Below are 15795 nucleotides of genomic sequence, written 5' to 3'. Positions count from 1 at the left end.
CTGGGCCAGCTTGAGTTGCACCTTTGGATGCATGACAAGGTATGGCTGGCCTTGCTGGCTGCGGTCTGGCATTGGCAGCTCTTGTTCATCTTGGAGTCAATAATGACTCCGAGATCCCTTTCCGCCTCTGTGCTTTCAAGAAGGGAACTCCCCAGCCTGTATGTATGCTGTGGATCCCTTCTCCCCAGGTGCAGCACCCTGCATTTGTCTACATTGAACCCCATCCTATTCTCGTCTGCCCACTTTTGTAGTCTGTCTAAATCTATTTGCAGCCTCTCTCTCCCTTCAAGTGTGTCCACCTCGCCCCACATCTTAGTGTCATGAGCAAACTTGGACAGCGTGCTTTCCACCCCCTTGTCCAAGTCGCTGATGAAAATTCTATGACTATAAACAAAAATTCTCCACCAGTTTCCCAAACTTGTGATAGAACCCAGATGTCCTGGTTCTCCGCTCCAAATTCTCTACCCTGCTAGATCTCAATCCTTTCCAAAGCCAGGAATAGAACTCAGGAGTCCTGGGTCCTGGACCCACATTCCCTACCCCAAGCCCTTCCAGATCCAGGGACAGAATCCATTTTGGTCCTACACCTCCATCCCAGCCACCAGACCTTGCTGGTTGGCAATTAATCTAACCTAAATTTCTGTCAGAGAGATACTACAAGCCTCAAATCCAGGTGGACAGGTCCTCACAGAAGCTGAGCAGCTCTTGCCTAGATCAGCACAATCCTCACACTCCAGGCCGGTTCTTGGAGAGGGGGAGACAAAAGGGTCCATCAGGATCTGGAAGGTCCAGGTCAAGTCCTGTATCCAAGGCCTCTGCCCTCCCTCCTGCCCTTTGTTCTGCTCAGGAGGCCCAGCCATCCTCACACTGTGGTTTGAAATACCCCAAAGGTTTTTCAACCTTCATAGCAGGTCCCCAGCTGAGCAAATCACACTGGGTGTGTCTACACCTGTATTTATGTGTACCTCAACTTAATGAGCCTTTGCTTAAGGTACATTAAGGCAATTTAGGCATGTCTCTACACGTGGAAGTGCTAATGCACATTAAGGTGCATTAAATCTAGGTGTGAATAGCTAATCCACATCACTGCACATGTAGAAATGCTAATGTGCATCCATGTGATGTGTATCCATTAGCGCACACCAAGTTAATTAACATTAGTGTGTCTACACATGCACTAATGCTACTTAGCTATTTGCACCTCAATTTGATATCTGCTTCAAGCAGGCAAATTTAGACCCACATAGCCTTAAATCACCATTTTTAAGGCACATTAAGGATGAGCTCATATAGACATGTGCCCTTAATGCACCTTTAAAATGGTGATTTTAGATTAAGCCCACTTAAAAGAGGAACATGTAGCTGTGCCCACTGGGTCCCTACATGCAGCCAGGAGCTGCTGACACACACTGGGGCCTTGGCCTTAACTGAGCTTCAGTGGAGAAGCCTGTGCAGAATATTGTGAGCAGACCATATAGAAAGGTTAGATTGGAGGCACAACAAAGAATAATTGGAGAAACCATTGGACTTACCTACATCCAGGGGAGCAGCAAGGAGGAAGAGGAAGGTGACAGGAGCCTTCATCATGAAAGCCAAGTCTTGAATGATGCTGGGGGCCCTCTGAGGCACAGCTGTGCCAGCTGGAAACAGAAAAGAAGGATCACAGAGGCACAAAACTCACTGTGGAAAGGATGGGCTATTAATGGGTGATGACAGCTCTTTAGTCCCTGGGAGCAGGCATCTGCTGGTGAAAAAAGGAAGCATGTAGTGGCATTTGCACATCTGTATCCGGGGAATGGGGGAAGATGGATGGGGTATTGGGTGCTGGGTTCTCTCTCACAGCTCTTGGAAAGGGGTGATATCTAATGGGTTTTTGAGGAGGAGGGGTTGGGAGCCAGAAGACCTGGGTCCCATCCCAGCCCTGGGGAGAAACGAGCAGGTAGGGCTGGGGGTGGAAAGCCTGAACTACTAGAAACTATCCCTCATTTCAGGGAGAGGCCAAGCCCCTTCCATTTAGAGAAGAGATGGTTGAAGGCGGGGCAGGATAAAGGTTTATAAAATACTAAATGGGGGAGAGAAAGTCAACAGGGATTTATTGACTGTATCTCACCACGCAAGAACAAGGGGTCACAGCATGAAACCAGCAGGTGGCGAGTTTACAATCCACACGAGGAAGGGTGGAGCTCATGGCCACCAGACGTGGTAAAAGGTGAGAGTTAGTTAAGTTAGCTCCAAACAGGGATCGGACCCACTCTTGGAGGAATGGGGCATTGATAGCTACTGAGCAGGGGAGGGAGGGGCACAGCCTGTGATTCAGAACTGCCTGGACCTTAAATGCTGAAGGCTACAAGTGAGAGAGGAAAAGCCCTAGTCAGACCCAGGTCATTCTCCCTTCCAACCTCCACCACTTGACACAGGAGACTGGGCAAGATGGACCTGGAGTCTGACCCAGTACGTGGCAGGTCTTATGTTCTTATGAAGGGAGTGGGGTCCGGTGGGTTTTGAGTAGGAGGGGTTGGGAGCCTGGATCTGACCCTAGCTCTAGGAGGGGAGTGGAGTCTAGTGGGATAGAAGATCAGGTGTGGTGGAGATAGAGTTAGCTGAAGTGTAGGGGTCATGCTCAAGGAAATTGATATTATTATAATTTTCACATCCAATGGCCACCATGAGACTGACCAGGGTTGTAAACATGGGGCTGGAAAGCAGAGAGACCCTAGATCCCACTCAAGGCACCAACTTGGGGTTCACTAGCAACCCAGACCTCACCGGAGGTGGGCACCCATGTGGAGTCCCAATCTCAGGCTCATCAGTCCCTCAAGGATGTCTTGCCTCTTCATTGGCCCAGGCCTGGCTCCTGGCTGAAAGGGAGATCAAATTCCACTTCATCCTAGCATGAAACTCATCTATGGAAGCCCTTACTCCCCAGAGCAGAGGTTTCATAAACTCAGTGCTCTCTCTCCCCCCCAGGAGTTTGCAACACAGCAGCTGATAAATGAGCATTTCTCTACTCAACAAGCTAAGCTCAGGGCAGGTGGGTCCAGGAAGAGGAAGCAATAAGGATGCACTGGAAACAAGAGGAGTGTTGTCTCAGAGGGATCAGCTGGGCACCAACCTCCAACAGGACCACAAGCATCTGAGCAGTGGAGGCAGGGAGGTGAGGGAATCCTGGCAGATTGGGGTGGATGGGATGGGGAGAACCAAACAGGACGCCAAATGCTCCTCAAGCCAGGGAGAGAACCAAGGAATCCTGGTTCCCAGTTCCACATTCTCTACTATGCTAGACCCTCCATGTGAGCAAGGTGGGAGGAAGACAGGGGTGGGATATGCTTCCTGCAGCCCTCATACCTGGGGTGGAAGATGGGGGACCCTGAGTGGCTGTCCTGGCCCCACACATGGACTAATGACCATGGACATAGCCCCCCCCCTCCAAACCCTGGGAGTCTCCTGAGCTCTGGAGCTCCCACACAGTGCTGCCAAATGCCACCACTGCAGGGCTCCAAGTCATGAAGCTGGCGCCACCTACCAGAACTAACATCTCCCCATGAAAATACGGTCCCTTCTACACCCAAACAGAAACCAATCATCCCAGAAGAGTTCTCTCATAATTTGTTTTATTTCCTGGAACAAATGAAGGTGGAAGCAAACCCATGTGGAGCCTGAGAGCACTGGACAGGGAAGGCCATCCACAAAGCAGGGCTCAGTGTGGTGTCAAGGTTCCCTGGGGTGAGGTTCAGGAGAGGAGCTTTGCCAGGAGCAACCCAGTGAGGGCTGGGAGCAGAAGGCTCAGTGGTCCCATGCTGCCCACACTGCTGGCTGGGATACATTTGGTTACAGTTCTGTATTTACCACGTCCTCCAAAAATCGTTGGGCTCACTTGCAAGTCAACACAGGTGGCTTCAGTCACACAGGCCCAGATGGTCGTGTTGATTGGTGGGTTTTCTGAAAGTCATGGGAAGAGCAGAGGGAATCAGGGCTGAGGTTGCCAAGTATCCATAAATTTATGACCACTCTAAAAAAGGCTAAAAAAAGGTAGCCCATAAAGACCATAAACTAAGAAACCGTGACTTTGATTGAAAGCTGGATGCAAGGCTTGATGGGTAGAGAGAACAGAGCAGCACCACCTTGTAGCTGAACAGGAGCCCATCTTGGCATCCTGCAGAGAGCTCACTGTCAGGGCTTTGTGTCTCATGGGAGCTTCCATACCCCCTTCTTTCCCCTAGCCATGTGCTACAGCTGCCTGAAATCAAAGGCAAGCAGAGCTGTACAGCCTCGGGCAGTGACAGGCACTGGGGAAGGACATATTTAAGAAAAAACATCATAAAAAGTTTGATTGTCAGTAAAAAGTTTGCAGATTATCAGTAAAAATAGTTTTCTTTGGGTTGGCAGCCCTGACCAGGGTTCATGAGTGCTGAGAACTACCTCCCTCCTTGCCTGTATCCAGTCCCCTTGACCTTGGGGTCTGGGTGCTCTCTTGGAAGGCCCGAGAAAGAGCTTTGAACTTCCTCTTGTTGAGGTGGGAATGAAACCAGTATCTCCCACTTCCTTGGCAATCACTAACTAGGTTGTTGGGCAAAATTACTCACCACTATCCCAATGGAAAGAATGACCCAAGAACACTGACCTTCACGTGGGGCATTCTGGGTTAGGATCTCCATGGTACAGAAATACCTTTCAGGTGTTTCAGAGTGAAACAATACTGGTAGAAGCTGCCACCATGCAATTTTTACATCTTGACACTCATCTAGCAATGCAAGGGGTACATCTTTCCTCAAGAAGGATAGAGACAGTCTAGAAAAAGTCCAATGGAGAGGGACCAAAATGATTTGGGAAACAGGACTGAGGAGGAAAGTCTGAAAGATTAGTTAGTCTGGAGAAGAGAAGAGAAGAGAAGAGAAGAGAAGAGAAGAGAAGACCAAGGAGATTTGATCACACTTCAAAGACCTGAAGGACAATTATAATAGAAAGGATGGAGATGGGCTTTTCCCTGTGGCCATAGGGGACAGGAGTAGGAGCAATGGGCTCAAACTGCAGCTGAAGGTAGAGATGAGGAGGAATGTTTGGAGGGTGGTCAAGCAGTGGAACAGGCTTTCCAGAGAGATGGCCTCTCCATCCCTGGAAACATTCAAGAGCAGGTTGGACAGACACTTGGCTGGGATGTTTTAGACTGGGATGGTCCTGCCTTGAGCAGGGGGCTGGACTAGATCTCCCCTCCTGCTGCTGCTTCATATCTCAACCCATTTCCAGAGCAAGGTATTGTAGTATGATTTTTTGCATATTAGTTTTTATGCTTAAATGATAATAGTATTGAATTGATAAACCTCTATGATTTTATGAACAACTAAAGCTCCATTTTGTGCTTGCTTGACATGAGTAGATGAACTTCTTACGCCCTGTGTACATGAGTGTCTGTGTGAGTGGGTGAATGGTGAAAGAATGGTAATTATTTGCATGAAAACAGAAGATTTAATTGATTGTGTAAGCAGCAAGGCATCAATGTATAAGTTACCAGACAGTAAACTAATTAATGGATGGCTGAAGAACTCGTCTGTGATCAGGTGCAAAGAAGATAGTAAGAAGAAGGAATTTTGCATATTCTGCCATTTGAACTATACAGTGCTTCAAGATCAAGGACACAAAGCCTCAGTGGAGATAACCAACTTTACTGGAAAGGACCTCAGCGGATATAACCAACTTTACTGGAATGACCTCAGCCAAGATAACCAACTTTACTGGAATGACCTCAAGTTGAGATAACGAGAAGAAACCTCTAATTAAAAACTGAGCAGGGAAAAACCCCAATGCTGAACAAAGACTTGAAATCCCTATAAAAATGGGATGCAGACAAGTCAAGATGGGGAATCCACTCTTTGCAACCTCCTGGAGTACAGGTGCCTGTATACCCCCACTCATTCTGGATTGGCCATCCAGTGCTAACTTCTGCTGGTAACTATAACATCTTACTGGAGTGGTTTGTCTGTATGTCTGTTCATACGTATCCTTGTGTATTTCTGTTTGTATGACTGGTGTGTCCAAGTTTATGTATCTGCTTCATGTAATCAATAAACGTGGCATTTTGCCTTATCCCCATTTTTAAGGTCTCGCTCTTATTTTGAGCTATTGGCAATTTTAAGTAACAGTATGTCCAGGGAAACTCCCCTAGGTCCAGGCCTGAGAAGTACAGACATGTGTCCTCTTCACTGACCCTTCCTACCACCCTCATTCAGTGCCATCATCCAGAAACTCCTTATTGATGGTTATAGATTGATCAGTTTAGGTCATCTGGAGGTGGGGAAGGCACTGGGATGGGTAGAGAATCCCAGTAGCGCCCCATGACTTACCACAGTCCTAGTGAGGGAAGAGTACAAAGAGGACATCATGCACACAAACCCAAGCCTTGGAACTTACCACTTATTTCCTCCTGTTTCATCTCCAGGCATTGGTTCTCATTCCTGACACACTTGATGGAACGGTCAAGGCAGTCAGGGGAGGATGAAGAACAGGCAGGGCACTGGAAGTTATTCTGGGTGTCATTCTCAAGGGACACTGAAAACAAACACAACCATTGGGGTTGGGGATGGAGAATGCATCCCCATACATGGGTGCAGGGGGTGCTGTGGCTCTAGAATTGCTGGGGGCAGTAGGGGAGGTTGGTCACAAAATCTACCCTAGGTGCAATTAGCTGGGGGGAAGATATCTTTATTTGCATAATCCCACCCACTGCAGGGAGCCAATTACAGTGAGTAGGGTTCCCTCTACAGCACTGGAGACCTCTTCCCAGGGACCCAGTGATATTCAGTGGAGCACCTCCTTCAGGACTGGAGGACTCATCCCATGCTCCCTCTCCCAACACAACCAGAGTTTTATCTCTGCAGGGAGGAAGCAAAGAGAACCTACAAGGAAGCTGGGGAGCAGATGGATAACTGAGTACTTCCAGGTGGGGAATGGAGGATTACAGGTAAAAAAAAACCCCAAAAACCCAACCTGCTTAGGACTTGTACTTAGCTGTACAGAGGTACAGGCCCTTTGAAACCTTCCAAAAGCAGCTCCAACATGGCTCCTCTGGAAACGAGGTACTAGGGTGAAGCTATTCACTTCTTGGTATGTGCAAATGGGGACAAGGGACCCCCAAAGGTCCTCGAGAGTCCCAGAGTGCTCTGTTATCCAACCCCTTCTACAGTAGAAGCTCCCTGGGGTTTCAGGACTCAGGGCCCCACCAGCATGGCTGGCACTGGGTTCTCCAGCCCTAGTCTGCTCCAGAGATGGGGAACAGGGCAGAAAAGTCAAACTCCTGGTGGTTGGAGGGTACTAAGAAGCCCTGCCCCTCTGAGCCTTGCTCCACCCCCAGGCACACTAGGGTCTGTCCATGCTCCCCCCAGCTGAAAAAGATTGCTTCGTGTAGTGTTTCTGAGCCCATTTCCCTTGGAAATAACTTCCCAACTCACTTCCACCCGCATCCTTTGCTTGGGTCATGATAGGACAAGGGGAGGGGAGGGGAGGGGAGGGGAGGAGAATAGAGTTGTGGCTCCCATTCAAGCAGAAGGAGAGGAGGGAAAATGGCCAAGTCAAGGGTGTCCCAAAGCAAAGCTGAATAGCCAGGCAGGTGGGCTAAGCTCTCCCCTCCCATGACGCAGTGTGGGAGGTTCATTTCCTCCACAAGCATTTTGAGGTCTAGTAGGAACAACCCCAGGTTGTGGGCCCAGGGTCTTGGGTGCTCAAATAAGGCCAGTGATCACCAGGTGAGAAATGGGGATAGAAAGGAGAGGAGATGGAAAAAGAGGGAGCAGAGCTGGGGGAGGAGAAAAACCTACAATTCCCAAGGGCCATTTTGCAGGTGGCTCCAGTGCAACAGGAGACACTGTTGTTGATGACCCGGCCTTGGAAATGGGTCACAAAGTGTCCCAAGCCACAGGCTGCTGTGGGCATGCAGCCCTTTGAGATGCCCCGAGTCTGGTTTCCACCTGCAAGAGAGGACAGGGACAAGGGGTTTAACACACTTCTACCCTCCAGGACCTTCTTCCTACCAATGGAACGGCTAAGATGCATCTCACCTACCCCAGGCAATCTCAGTCAGGATGGTGGCACAGGTGTTGTTGCCCACACTGCACTTCTGAATCGGGCCTGTACAGTTGGTGCCCAGGCTGCTGCAAACTTCACACCACATGCTGGACCCTGGGGAGGGAAAGAGAAAAGGTTCCACTCAGATCCAGCCCCTCCCTGACCCTGGAAGCCCCAGGCCCAGCCCTCTGTTCTTCCCAGGGTCCCTCCTGCCCCTTGACCTGTTCAGGGGGCCCAGTCACCCTCCCATTGTGGCTGGGAATCCCACCAGAAGATTGGCAAACCCTCATAATAGGACCCCTCTGGGGTGACCCAACCCTTCCAAGGCCCCTTTCAGAGCCACTGGGGTTTTGGCCCAGTGGAAGGTAGCAGCGTAACTCACCTGCAACCAGGAGGACAGCAAGGAAGAGGAGGAGGAGGAGGAGAAGGGCGACAGGAGCCTTCATTGTGGGAACCGACGGGGGTGGGTACTGGAGGTCTCAGATGCAGTTGTGGGGACTGTGGGACATGAATGCTGCCCTTTGAGCTGAGCTGGCAGCCCTCTCTTGTCTGGGAGAAGCTCCCTGAAGCAGGGAGTTCCCCAGTGAACAACTAGCACCCATCCAAAGCCACCATCTTCCACTCTATCAGTCTCCACCCCCTTTTCACACCCACAAGGGACCTCCTCCTGGCCAACAGGGAACACACATGCCAGTCCAGCCCTCTAGTTATACCCGAGCATGCCTGTTTTCAGCTCAGCCCCCTGCCAAGTGGCTCTTGGTACCCATGCCATAGTGTAGGTGGGTAATTGAAAGGATCCATTAGAGCTCAGGGGGTTGGAAAGGTCTGGGCCCATGTGAGTAAAGGGTCTAGTTTGAACTGAGCTGTTCATGAAGGGTCTTAGAACAGAGGAGGGCTGGGATCCAGGACACCTGGGTTCTCTCCCTGCCCTGGGAGGGACGTGAAAGCTGGGCTAAAAGAGGGGATTCGGGGCACCTGGGTTCTTTTTACTTCTCTGAGTTGCCATGGGGAGGAGCAATGACAGAAGCAATTAGAGAAGTGTAGAAGTGAGGACTTCTGGTTTCTGTCTCTTGCTACAGTCCTGGGGGCAGGAAGTCAGGACTCCCCTTTCATGAGCTACGTTAAGTGGTTTTTTTTCTCATGGGCTAGTGCAGGCCCGCTGGAGAACCAGGACTCCTGGGTTCTGTTTCCAGCTCTGGGGGGGAGGGGAGGGAAGGAGAGGGGAGCAGAATGAGGTAAAGTCTGGTGGATTAGAGTGGGGGAGGAGGGAGCTGGCTGCCAGGACACCTGGGTTCCCTCAGCTCTCCATAAGGTGTGAGAAGCAGTGGGCCAGAGCTGAGACAATTGGCAGCCCAGATATCTGGGGTCTCTCCCAGCTCTGGGTGATGTGTGCGGTGCAGAGGGTTAGGGTTGAGTGGGCTGGCAGCTCAGGCGCCCGGGTTCTATAGCTAGTTCTGCTAGGAGAGTGGCATCTAGTGGTTAGAGCAAGGTTGGCTGAGAGTCAGGATGCCTAGGTTCTGCTTCCACCTTAGGATATGGAGTGCTGAAGGATAGGGTCCAATCTAGGGACCAGTCAGAGGGCAGCTGCATGAGAGCCAGGACCCCTGAGTTCCATCCCTAGCTCTAGGAGGGAACTGGAGTCCAGAGAGTTAGAGCAGGCTGAGGGGCTAGGAGCCAGGATGCCTGCACTCTCTCCCAGCCCTGGGGCAGCAGTAGCATGTAAAGAGGAAGGGAAATGGAAGCCAGAACTCCTGGGGTCTATCCCAGCTCTGGGAGTCCCCTCCCAGAACAGCCGAAGACCTCTGGAGGTTGCATCACTTACCGAATCTTCACTGGTGACTCTGGGATGGGTTACATGAGCCAGAATGTAGTAGGGAGGAGAATCACAGGCTGCTAAAAGGCTGTTACCCCTTCCCACTTCATGTGCTTGCCTCTCGGTCTTTCCTTCCTTTTGGGAAATACTCACAGCGAGGTCCTGTTGCAACGTGAGAAGCTTGATCAATTACCACTTCCTGGTTGCTGCAGGGATCCCATGTTTCCATTTGCTAAGGCCAACTAGGTCCCTACCCCAGCTGACCTGGACACCTCCATAAATTCCCTTCCCTTCCTATCAAGAAAAAAAATAGCATGAAGTAATAACTTCAGCTCACCACCTGGTCAGGACTCCTGGGTTCCAGCTCCAGCTCTAGTTGGGTATCAGGAGAGAACCCAGGCATCTTGATTTACCTCTGCTCATACCCATGGAGAAGACCATGCAGCGATTCTCAGCTCTGGTGCAGTGCACCACCTCATCAGGATCACCACTGGGGGTGTTGTTCACTGGGGTACAGGGGGAGAGGAAGGTGGGGAAACCAAAAGGTCAGGGGAGCAGGTGGGAGGGTCATTTCATGAGGACAGACTAGAGGGAAAGGTTAGACATGAGGACTCTGGGAATGGATGGATGGATGAACTAGGATTATAGTCTGGAGAAGAGAAGCCTGAGGGCAAATTTTATCACATCCTTCAAATCCCTGAAGGAGAATTAGAAACAATGGTGATGGGCAGGGGACAGGACTAGGAGCAGTGGCCTCAAGCTGCAACAGAGGAAACTGAGGCTGGTGATGGGGAAGAGCTTTCTGACTCTAAAAGGGAGGGGGCATTGGAACAAGCTATCCAGAGAAGTCGGGGAGTCTTCATCCCTGGATGAAGTCAGGGCTGGTCCTGCCTTGAACAGGGGGCTGGACTAGGTTTGACCTCAGGAGGTCCCTTCCATCCCAACTTCCCTATCATATGGTGATTCTATGAATGGAAAGGTAGGGCAGTGGATAGAGGAATCATATCCATCATAATGGACAGAGGAATCATAGAAAATTAGGGTTGGCACGGACCTCAGGAGGTCACATCTAGTCCCACCCTCTGCTCAAGGTAGCACCAGCTCCAACTATCTCATCCCAGCCAAGGCTTTGTCTACCTGGGTCTTCAAAGCCTCCAAGGATGGAGATGCCACCACCTCTCTGGGTGACCTGTCCAGTGCTTAACTACCCTTCTAGTGAGAAATGCTTTCTTAATATCCAACCTCAACTTCCCTTGCTGCAACTGAAGACTTGCTCCTTGTTCTGTCATCTGCCACCACTGAGAACAGTCCAGCTCCATCCTCTTTTGAACCCCCCTTCATGTACTTGAATGCTGCTATTAAATCCTGCCTCAGTCTCCTCTTCTCTAGACTAAATAAGCCCAGTTCCCTCAGTCTTTCCTTACAAGTTATGTCCCCCAGCCCCCTCACCATTTTTGTCACCCTCTGCTGGATTTGTCCACATCCTTTCTGTAGTGGGAGGCCCAAAACTGGACACAGGACTCCAGATGTGGCCTCCCCATTGCTGAATAGAGGGAAATAATCAGTTTTCTTGACCTGCTGGCAACGCCAATGCAACCGAGGATGCCATTAGCCTTCTTAGCAACTAGATCACACTTCTGGCTCATATTCAGCATATTACCCCCTGTCACCCCCAGGTCCTTTTCTGCAGAGATGCTGCCCAGCCAGTCAGCCCCAGCCTGTACCAGTGCATGGGATTGTTCCCTCCTAGGTGCAGGACTTTGCACTTGTCCTTGATGAACCTCATGAGATTCTTTTGGCCCAAACCTCTAGTGTGTCAAGGTCACTCTAAATCCTAGCACCAACCCTCCTGCATATCTACTACTCCCCCCATCTTGGTATCCCTCCATGATACCAAGATGGGGATGGACACATCCTTTCCCCATTATACCCATCTGCTGCACCTAAGGTTTGTTTTGTGTTGGAGAGGGGTGTGTGTGGCCTGAGAGTCCTGGCGGGAGCAGAGCCAGGGGTAGGGGAGCCAGGGTGCAGCCACATTGGGTGAGAGGGTCACTGCTTACACTGCACATCCATGCAGGCACAATCCTCCCCCTCACAGCAGCCTGAGCTGACCTGGAGGAACCTGTTGGCACCCAGGATCATGATGATGGGCTTCCAGCAGTGCTGGGCAAAGAAACATGAATTCATGACTCTCATGCCTTTTACTTCCTCTAGGGCTGCAGGAAGAGAGACAATGGAGAGGCCTTTGTCACCACCCCCAAGGGACCACCTGCCTGTCTGTGCTCAGGCATGTCTGTCCATCTGTACGTCCATCCATCCAGAACTAACCCTCTCTAGCTACACACCTCCATCCATCTATGTGAACCCCTCTCTCCATCCATCCTTCTATCTCCATCCTCTGTCCATCCATCTACCTTTTAACATGCCTGCCTATCAGCACCTTGCTCTCCATCCAGCTCTATGTACACCTCTCCAATCCCGGTACTCAACCTCCATCCAACCTCCATCCACCTACTCAGTTCCATGGAAATCTCTCCCCATGAATACCTAATCCCAGGTCAATTCCTCCATCTGTGCCTCCCCAGGCTACTCCCTGGCATCCATCCACCCTCTGATTCAGACCCCTTCATCCAACTCCAGACTTTATGTCAATCAGTCCACCCATCCATCGTCCAGTCTATCCATCCCTATCTCTACCTCTCCACCCCCAAGGGCACTTCATCTCCATCTGTCCATCTATCCACTCATGCATCTCCATACCAATCAATTCCACCAATCCATCTATTCTTCATCCACCTGCCCCTTCCTCCTACCAATGCCATATCAACCAGTCCTCCCTCTCCCCTTCCCCCTAGCAACCATTCACCCATCTGTCTATTTGCTGAGCCCCAAACAAATCCTGGTATCTCTATCTCAAACTGCACACAATCCATCCATGCATTTATCCATTGTACATCCAGTCACCCAACCCCATAAAAACCACACATCATTTGACCCAGCCCCATACCATCCATCCATCCATCCATCCATCCGACCCTCCCTTCCAGCTCAGACCATGCATCTATCCACCACAGGATTATAAAGAACTAGGGCTGGAAAGGACCTTACAAGGTCATATCTAGTCCATCCCCCCTTCTCACACACTCACCAACATTGGTCTGTGATAGTGGTCCCACAGCACCCCTGGCATGTGACCATCTTCCCAGAGCAGTTGTCCCTGGACCATTGCACTCTCATAAATTATGGTACTTCCTAGAGATGGGACACACCTCCCGAGACTTGCACCCTTCTTGTATCCCATAGTGCTTTGATGCAGTGGTTCTCAATAATTTTAAACCCCAGCGGCTTCCCTCCTTACACCCAATGTGCCCCCTCGGAAAATGCCAGCTCTTTCCTTTAACTTGTTCCTTGACTATGAAAAATACCATATTTTCCTGAATACAATGACCCAACACCCATTTTTTTTGAAAGGCAAAACAAAGTTTAAAAAAATAATAATTTCCTTGTTGCAAATGACTGCGTCAGAACATCAAGAAAGCTGGATCTGCTTATTTGAATTGAGAAAATCTGGCTTAGAGAAAGATGACAGAAACCTGTGGGAAATCTGGCCTCATTCCTTCCAGTGTAGCTGAGGTGGTTTGGTTTTGCTCCATTTCCTGAAGCTCTGGCTGGAAGCTTTTCAAGGGCAGATGCTCTCAGGCAGCCACAAACAGCTCCGCTTTCCAGGACACCAGGACAGTGTTGACTGCTCTATGCAGAAAGCAGGGCTGGGCTCCTACCAGGCCCAGGATCTCCCCTGCTTGCAGGGGAAACTGATCCACACACTGGATGCTGACTAGGAGATAAGGAACTACTGGGAGAGAGAGATAAATAAGGAGCATGGGATTAGGGGATACATGAGGATAGTAAAACAGATGGAGGGATAGGATTGGGGTGAGGGAATAGAAGATAAATAGGAGTAGAGGGTGCCAGAGTAGAGAGATAGGGCCAGACAGAAGCCCACGGGGAGGGGCGGGGGGAGGAGTTATGGGGAACATGGAAGTGGACAAAAGGGACATGTAGGGTGAAGAGGGGTAGGGAGGTACATGAGTCAGAAACACGCACAGACACACATGGGGGAGAGGCAGATGAACACTACATCGGGTTGGACACAGAGGTAACCCATCCCAATGTCCCCTTTAGCCCTTTTCCACCTGTGATCCACAGGGACCTCCCTGGGTGCATTCAGATCTCCATGACCCTCTCCCCAAATCCCACCCCAGCCCAGAGGCATAGCAGCTGGAGTGGGACAGGGAACCAGCCCATCCCACAGCCTTATAGAGGCCAAGAGATGGGGTAGAGAAGGGGATTTTTTTCTCTAGGGGGCCACCCCCACAAGCAAAGTGACCTGATGCCTCTTGTCCAGCCACAAGTGTGACCAGGAGAGCAGAGAGAATGCAGAGACAAGAGTGACCTACATAGCTCCAGAGATAGCCAGGGAGAGAGAAGAGACTGGCACGCCCCTGCTGCTAAGAGGCCTCCTCTGCTAATAGACTCTACATCCACTGAGCCAGGGGATGTCCCTGGGCATAGGCTGGACTTATGAATCATCACCAGCCCTACCCAGAAGAGCAAACACATGAGAACATCAGGCCCAAAGGGCGGAGGGAGAAAGGAGCTCCATAGTGACACTAAGTCTATGGCTTTGTCTTTGTTTAGCTTCTGATGGAGTTGTGAATCTCCAGAAGATCTTGGGTCCATCAAGCCACATGGACTTCACACCTCTAATGAGTGGAGCTGGGCTGACATATCAGGAGCCAGGGTAGGCAAGCCAGGCTCGAGGGTAAGACCTGAGGGTGGAGCTGGAGTTCCCTAGAACCAGGCAGATAGAAGTCAGAATCCCAAGTCAGAAGATTGGGCCCCAAAGGGAAATCAGGGCCCCTGTTAAATTTAGGATCTAGGAAGATGGAATGAAGAACCCCTGGGAGACGGGGAATCTATCAATGACCCCAACCAATCTACCCAAGATTTTATCTTATTCATCAGACAACAGACTTACAAACAGGATAACATAGAGCAAATTTTCACAAATTTATTACTTAAGAAACCAGTCATTGAAATCCCAAGAAAAAGATCATTTCAGCTGCCACATGTTTGAATTTCCTTTTTTGCCAACAAGTTTCATAGTTGGTTGGATCAGAAGGGACCTGAGGAGATCATCTAGTCCGACCCCCTGCCGTGGCAGGAAAGCGTACTGGGGTCAAACGACCCCGGCCAGATGTTCATCCAGCCTTTTTTTAAAGACCCCCAGGGTAGGAGCCAGCACCACTTCCCTTGGAAGTTGGTTCCAGATCCTAGCCGCCCTGACTGTGAAATAGCGCCTCCTGATGTCTAGCCTGAAACTACCCTCCACTAGCTTGAGTCCATTGTTTCTTGTAACTCCCAGGAGTGCTTGGGGGGAAAAGGACTCTCCCAATGCCTGCTGGTTCCCCTTAACTAGTTTGTAGACTGCCACTAGATCCCCTCACAGCCTTCTCTTTTGGAGGCTGAACAGGGTCAGGTCCCTCAGCCTCTCCTCATAGGGCCTGCCCTGCTGACCCCTGATCATGCGGGTGGCCCTCCTCTGGACCCTCTCCATATTGGCCACATCCCTCCTGAAGTGTGGTGCCCAGAACTGGACGCAGTACTCCAACTTCCACCTGACCAATGCCGCACAGACGGGGAGGATCACCTCCTTGAACCTGCTTGAGATGGATCTGTGGATGCACAACAAGGTGAGGTTGGCCTTCCTGACCGCGTCCCCACTTTGTCGGCTCATGTTCATTGTGGCATCAATGATGACTCCAAGATCTTTTTCTGTCTCGACACTGGAGAGAAGGGAGTACCCCAGCCTGTGGGTATGCTGCTGGTTCCCTCCTCCCCAGGTGCATTACCCTGCACTTGTCAGT

General features: G+C 50.6%; 1 protein-coding gene across 1 annotated transcript in view; it reads right to left on the bottom strand.

Moving 5' to 3' along the window:
• Positions 1–3092: 3092 nt before the first annotated feature.
• LOC102388796 (phospholipase A2 inhibitor and Ly6/PLAUR domain-containing protein-like) overlaps positions 3093–15795 on the bottom strand; it is a 17753-nt gene continuing 5050 nt past the window's right edge. The window contains exons 2-7 of the mRNA XM_025216462.1: positions 9878–10030; positions 8438–8618; positions 8053–8169; positions 7809–7958; positions 6406–6543; positions 3093–3939 (exon numbers count right to left, since the gene is read on the bottom strand). Coding sequence (XP_025072247.1) covers positions 3731–3939; positions 6406–6543; positions 7809–7958; positions 8053–8169; positions 8438–8501 — 678 coding nt within the window. The 5' untranslated portion in view covers positions 8502–8618; positions 9878–10030 and the 3' untranslated portion in view covers positions 3093–3730. The remainder of the gene's footprint in view (positions 3940–6405; positions 6544–7808; positions 7959–8052; positions 8170–8437; positions 8619–9877; positions 10031–15795) is intronic.

Source organism: Alligator sinensis, unplaced genomic scaffold, assembly GCF_000455745.1.
Source record: "Alligator sinensis unplaced genomic scaffold, ASM45574v1 scaffold850_1, whole genome shotgun sequence".
Classification (NCBI taxonomy): domain Eukaryota; kingdom Metazoa; phylum Chordata; order Crocodylia; family Alligatoridae; genus Alligator; species Alligator sinensis.
This window is presented reverse-complemented; position numbering and strand designations above follow the sequence as displayed.